General features: G+C 40.9%; 1 protein-coding gene across 7 annotated transcripts in view; it reads left to right on the top strand.

Moving 5' to 3' along the window:
- Positions 1 to 370: 370 nt before the first annotated feature.
- Positions 371 to 7,186, top strand: part of LOC140281938 (sodium/potassium/calcium exchanger 2-like) — a 51,813-nt gene continuing 44,997 nt past the window's right edge. For 3 of the 7 annotated variants that reach the window (XM_072376453.1, XM_072376456.1, XM_072376452.1), the window contains exons 1-2: positions 371 to 725; positions 1,809 to 2,886. In XM_072376453.1, coding sequence (XP_072232554.1) covers positions 1,984 to 2,886 — 903 coding nt within the window. In that variant the 5' untranslated portion in view covers positions 371 to 725; positions 1,809 to 1,983. Of the gene's footprint in view, positions 726 to 1,808; positions 2,888 to 7,186 lie in introns of all 7 variants that reach the window. The other 4 variants (XM_072376455.1, XM_072376454.1, XM_072376450.1 and 1 more) reach the window with 2 other exon arrangements.

Below are 7,186 nucleotides of genomic sequence, written 5' to 3'. Positions count from 1 at the left end.
CCACATACAGACAAGAGAGTGGCGTCATTGGCCTCCTCCTCAAACACTTGGCACAAAAACAAATATGCATAATACCATTTGCCCTCTGAAGACTGCAGGTATGCCTGTAGGGTATGTGTAGAAACAGCCAGTGGTGCTGCACCTTCTCGTGAATCTGTTGCTAAGTCAAAATAATGCACCCACAACTTGCATGTAACCTTGAAATGACCCAAGGCGTGCTGACTTGCACTGAGCTGGAGCACATCCACCTGTTCCGTCATCTGAGGAATGAAGAGAAAAATACTGTCTTTGCTATGTAACCACGGCAACTCCTCCCTCAAAGTGAAACATCACCAAAGCCCCCTCCGCTTGAACCAAGAGGGGAGGGATGCGCCGTCTGCTTACCTGGCTTTATTGATAACCCCTCTTCAGATCACGTGACTAGTCTAGCCCAGCACAAGTATCTGCTACATTATCCTAGGCATTTTCGATTAAAATTTTGTTTTTGTCTGTCTCTCTCATCCGAGACGGGAGGGATGCTGCTGCTCCCACTGATGTGAGGGAGAGAGGTGAGCGCATTTGGAAAAGCTGCTCCCCCCCCCCACCACCTCATCTTTACAAAGCTCCTCCTCTGTCGTCAATGAGCGGTCACATTTGGCTCAATGAGAGCAAGAGGGCACTGGAGAGGATTTCCTAATCTCAACGTGCTCCCGTGCCGTGTGGTTGTTTTCTCGCCTCTGTCACAGGTAAGGCATGACACGGTCTGCAGGCTCTCTGCGCGTCAAGCACCGCGCCATGGGAAACTAATGTTAGGCTGTTGTTTTTTTTAGGGGCGATGGTGAGCTCTTGAGTTGTGCGATGATACAGCTGAAAGGGCGAATGCATTGTTGTTGAAGGGCAGACGGGGAAGGGAAAAAAAGAGTTGTCAGTGGAACTAGCGTCTCGTATGAGCCTTTTAGTTTTAAAGGCGGCATCACTGAAAAGTCAACCAGTACAGGACCTGTGTGTGTGTGTGTTTTCAAATCTGCTTTTACCTGAGCATCAGCGTCACGCCGTGGAGCGTTTTTCCACCGATTATAGCCAAGTGATGTTCGTAAACCGTTGGCCTTAACATTTCATGTTTCCCCGGGTGAAAGCAGCATAGGCTATGTCACATTATTGGCCACAAGTTGATGCAAATAGAAGCACGATCAATTCCATCAGTGATGGTCATCATGCAGGGGGACAAGTTTTTCTGTCAGCATCTTGTAGCATGATTTCATTAACTTGTAAATGTGGATTTACTGTTCATTTCGAATTACATTAGAAAGAAGGAAGTTAATGGTTATCTGCCAATGCCACAAAATGACCACGGTGGTCTGTCACAATAGAGTTCAATGTAAATGTTCAAATCTTAGGTAGAATCTAGGTATATTTATCCACAATAGACCTTTATACTGCACAGTGTTTTAACACAGAACAACAAATATCCTAAACCAATGGCTTAATTAAATAAGCATTACAGGCTAATCTGCATGTTAAAAAATCACAGCAGTTCTTGTGTATAATTTGTTAAATATTTTTTGAGGCACGAAGAATAGAATGGTTTGAAGCTGAATCTTCCATGGTAACACAAATTTAGCAGTTGCTTGTATAAAGGTCAAACTAATTGTTTAGCTATCTGTATCCTTTTAAATTCCCAGCATCCCTGGACTGAAACCACCCTGACCCACAATAAACCATATTTGCAAAATATGCAGATCACCTTTGTTGTTGTGTTACTTCTTACAAACTGGTTACTTCATGATGCAGTAGTAATTTTGACTTCATTTTTTCAACATTGTCATTAGCAGAGGCTAATATGAAGACATCATTTGGCAAACCAGACCCTGGAAAGCACCTAAAATCTTCTCATCTCCTTTGAAACTGACAGCAACACCATGCATTGTCTTCGGTAAAGCCTGCTCTCCACTTCCCTCTTCCTGACTTCCTGTTGAGAGTGAGGACACCAAGAACTGCACACACATGGGTTCAAATCAACCCAGCATGGACTCCTTAGAGCAAAGACCTGTATTGCGTTCTCCCTGCAAACAGCTGGGCCGGCAGTGTATGCGGAAAAAGCTAAGGCCTGTGAGAATCTTGGGGTTTGTCTTCAGCCTGGTGGCCTTAAGTGTTGTCTCCGTCAGTGCCTTTACCTGGACCTCAGGGGGTCTCCGTGAGCCAGTGCTACCCCAGGACAGTATCCATGAATCGACCCCACACAGGACCCTACTTTTCTCCCAAAACCATGGGGACCCAAATATGTCAGCTGACATGCCCATCGCCCTGAGGTCTACAGCAGATGGTAACAACAGCCAAGGGGAGTACCCTCCAGACCTTTTTAGCCTTGATGAAAGGCGCCAAGGAGCAGTTGTCCTCCACATGTTTGGCATGATCTACATGTTCATTGCCTTAGCCATTGTGTGCGATGAGTTTTTTGTCCCGGCGCTCACAGTAATTACAGAGAAGCTTGCCATTTCTGACGATGTGGCGGGTGCCACTTTCATGGCAGCTGGGGGCTCTGCCCCAGAGCTCTTCACCTCCATCATCGGTGTCTTCATCTCACACAGCAATGTGGGTATAGGAACCATCGTAGGCTCAGCTGTCTTCAACATCCTTTTTGTCATTGGGATGTGTGCCATCTTTTCCAAGGAGATCCTCAACCTAACATGGTGGCCACTTTTCCGTGATGTGTCCTTCTATATCCTGGATCTGATCATGCTCATCATCTTCTTTCTGGATAACATCATCTCGATGTGGGAAAGTATCACGCTGCTCTCTGCCTATGCCGCCTATGTGATCTTCATGAAGTTCAACAGCAAAGTTGAGGGTTTCGTTAAAGGCTGCATGCACAAGAACCAAGTGGTGGAAGTAGAGGTGCAGCCCAAGGTGAGTTGGATATATTATATTTTTACGTGAAAAGTTACAGATGATGTACAGTAACATGTTTTAGCGTTTTGGCAACTCATCCCATTTAAACATTTCATGCAGATGTTTTTGTGATGAAGTCAGATAATATTCTTATTTGAACCAAAAACAAAACCAGTTTCCCAGTGGAGACATGCTTTTAATGGAATGCCTCTTCTTTTTCTCTCATCAACTCAATGACTATATGCAAATAAAACTAGTGGAACTTCTGCCCTCTTAGATCACTCAACATGTACAGCAGCTGTCAAACATATGCTGTCCTGGCTTACATCTCTCACACCCTCATTAGTTTTAAAAAATAGAAACTCGGTGGGCGTTCAAGTATGGAGTGCTGTCAACAGCTAAACTGACCATTTTACAATAATCTGATTCAGTACGCTGAAGTACAGAGCTGGCATTCAGTATTCTACTGTGGGATTAATAAAACAGAGTCAAATGTGTAATTCTGGGTTAAGCTCCACAAATTGTGTCCTGGTCTGACAAACAAATCCCTTGGAAAATCTCAGGGACAATTTTTTTTCTCTCCCCAGTTAAAGATTTTCCATGTAAACACTTTATTATACACTTGCTGATGTCAGATGCAAACAGTGAACCGCCTCAGGTGTGTCCCATTCCTTTCTTCGTGTTTTCAAAGTGTAATGTCAACATAACTCACTCTGCTTATCTCCAAAAGTATAAAGAGAAAATCCTCTGTAGGAATCATTGCGTTACTTCACCTGAAATGGACCCGCCCTCAATGACACTTGAGGGCAAAAGACACTGCAGTGCAATTTGATACCGGTGTAGAGATTATCCGGATGGATTTAGATTTCTTTGTGACATGAGATAGAAATGAAAAATTTGAGAAAGTTGTATTTTAAAGCTGTCATTAAATCTGGATTTATTTTAAGTACATAAAGGATATTTAAACAGCAGGTTACACAATGTTTTGGAAAACCTCTCAAGAAAGCCAGCAGCACACTATGTTGAGCTGCATGTAAACCAACGTCCTCTCAAATTAAAAATGAAAACAAGGAAATGTGTCTTTTCTATACATTTATGGTATTTATTTATTTATTTTTTCATTTGGGCTTATGTGGAAGAACACCATGAGAAAGAAAGATGCACAAGCTGACTTCCAGAGAGGCAGGTGACCTTGAACTGCAAGGGATTCTGGGTATTTTGGCCGAGGCGAGCGTGCGTGTCTGTTTCTGCTGAAAAATAACTTTCAGTTGAAGGAAAAATAGCTAAACAGATTAGTCGAGTAAACCCCGCCATTATTTCTCATCTCCTACAGCAGATTTAAAATCTCCCCTCTTTCGCATTGTGGACAACAAAAGCATGGCTTCATCTCTCAGCAGCTTCTCAGTAAAAAGATAAAACATATGAATTAGAGACGTTCAAAACTTTTGTTTCACGTGACACAGGTTGCCTTTTAATTTGTTTTGTTTTTTTCTCTTGGTCACCAGGGTTAATAGAACTACAAAGGCACAAATATTAATAGAATACAATCATCTAAACACCCATTTTAATCAGGCTTTGACACTTTGGGGACATGTATTTCAAGATACAAGTGTTATTTTGAGAATTAATTGATCTTAGCAGGCATGTGCGTGCGTGTCCATGTGTGTGCACAAGTTTATACAATAATGATGAGGACTAAGACAGGAGGGCAAGGACAGGAACAAGAGAGATTACAAATTAAAATATGTGTCTGGTTTGCACTGCTTTTTCTAAAGGAAACTCACACAAATACTATGACCTGAGACTAGCTTTACGATAAGCATTCAAATGTGCCCTTAGTCTTCAATGGCTTATCTCAAGCATGAGGTCTTGCATTTTCAGGACAACAAAGTGTCATTTTCCATGATGCACTTGAACTAAACACCGGATTAAAATGGGATTTTCAGATTTTCTTTGTGCAACATGATATTTAGATGTTCTCGCATTATGTTACATTGCTGCCGTATGCAGAAACACAGGCAGACAGCAGCAGGAAAGGGGGGCAGTTGTGACGTCTGAATGTTGCTTGGTTGGTAATTGCTAAATGTGTGTATGCCATAAATATAATGAAAAATTAGATTCAGTGGTAAGCATGGACAGCAGTGTGATGTTTTGTATTTGGAAGTCATTAGTAAGTTTTGTACCCTTTGACTGAAGCCTTTAATCTCTTTACATAACTGCTTGTGCTGCTTTCTCTTCTTTTAACACACGGTCTCTTATGTGTTAACTCTGTTCTTTGTAACACCAAAAGAGATAGATTTGAGTCTCTTATTTTCTAGAAAACAATGTCCTTGCTTCCAGGCAGAGAGGTAAATGGTGAGAGCAGAGCTTGCTATTTAATCATTGGACATATCAGAGGTGTAATGATTTTTCTTTTTTACTTTTTTACCTCAGGGCTGATGTGTAACATTATCAATAGAACTCTAACAGAACTGTCAGATCTCAATTCACTGCAGTGGCTGCTAGATCTTTTCAAGCTGTTGTTTTATCACCAGTTCAGGGGCCTTATCAAAAGTCATCAGTAATAATCTCTCAGTCCAGTTCACACAACTACACTCTTTAGCACTAGGAATTTAGAGCAACTTCAAGCTTTTTCTTTTAACAACTTCAAGACATCACATTGTTTGGGGAGTGACATCTTATGGATTGTTTCACACTCTCTTCATTAGGCTAATCGTGATTGCAGAAATGCAATTGCAGTTTAGTGCAATCTAATCTATAGCTACCAGCCAATGACTGGATCAGTTGGAGTTTGAAAATGAACTGCTTTATTTCTAGAAAAAGGCTATTGCATCATACAAAGCTGCATGAAGTGTAATGTTTGACTGCTTCAGTCACATTAACTGACAGGCACTAAAATGAGTGGTTGGTTCATCAGTGGTTCTGAGGAATCTGACAGATTACTTCACCCACAAAAATCTGAAAACTGTGATTAAAAGCATTTTAGCTGTAGCTGAAGCTTCTGCACTCACATTTTCAGCTGCTCCTTTCCACTGACATTTTGTTCAACATAATGCTGCATGCTGGTTAGTTTTATATGAGAAAACTGTAATTCTAGAGAGACTTGTTTGAGGGGTGTTGCCTCATCTGACAAAGAGCTGAACTTCTTCGTGAGTATAACACAGACTCTTAAGTAAACTTAAGTTCTTCTATCTACTGTGCTATATTATACACAACCACTAAATGCTTGACCCACTAATATGAATTGTTACGGTGCTGTGACAAGTTACGAGAAAACTAACTTTAGTGGCATACCAAAATGAATGTAATGTCCAGTCTCATGCAAATGGAAAATATCACATGGGCTCCATGGCTTTTTGCTATCACTTTCGTATGCATATTTCCATTAGAAACATGAATGCAAAAGTGACCCCCATGTCATCAGTTTAAAAAACCCTCGAAGCCATCAATGTTGCTTTGTGTGTGCACTGATGTCTGATGACTTTGTGCATTTTAGAAATTTGGAGAGATCGTCAAGTCATTTTTGCTACTGGCTTAAACGGTGTTTGAATTCAGATGATCTTCCCTGATATCACAGTAACCGATCTAAAAGCTCAATAAGTTACATTTTAAAATCACATAATCATGTTTCAGTGTTGTTTATCACTGACCCAATCAGATGTCAGAAGGAAGTATTTACTCATGTATTCTGGCCTTATTGGTACCAAATGCCTCTGATTTCCTAATGAGTTCTTAGCTGCTGGTTATCACAAAACCTCACAAAAACCCTCATTGCCAGATAATTAGTTACCACCGCCATTCAAAATTCTGACACAGGACCCTGAGGACTGGCTGTGTTTTTTAGTTTCTGTCACAAATCAGAAAATATCTTTGGAGATCAACAAATAACTGTTTCCTTCACCACTGTAAGTCAATTTAGAAGCCAAATATAACAGGAAATTAAAGTTTGGATGAATCATCATGGTGAAGTAATGACTTCATAATGACCTCAGAGGATAGGACTTCACAAGACCGCCAATATGCTGTCTGTAGAAACATTGCAGTGTAATCTGAAGAGCTATCACTGCAACAAATACTGCTATTTGTGGAGCTGAAATTATGGTTCGTATTGAGATCGCTGGAGGCTAACATTTTGTTGTGTTTGTTAACTGAATTCTGTTAGTAGGATGCCACTATTTTGACCCATTAGCCACAAATGATAACTTAAGTGTCACACATCATTACTCTGTTAGCTGCAGATGGTCAGAGGTCAAAGATCCCATCACTTTACTGTATCTCTTCTTAATTTTTGCACGTTCTGTTACATTTAAGCTCCTTA

Source organism: Leuresthes tenuis, unplaced genomic scaffold (genome assembly GCF_036924035.1).
Source record: "Leuresthes tenuis unplaced genomic scaffold, fLeuTen1.0.hap1 SCAF_22, whole genome shotgun sequence".
NCBI classification, from domain to species: domain Eukaryota; kingdom Metazoa; phylum Chordata; class Actinopteri; order Atheriniformes; family Atherinopsidae; genus Leuresthes; species Leuresthes tenuis.
This window is presented reverse-complemented; position numbering and strand designations above follow the sequence as displayed.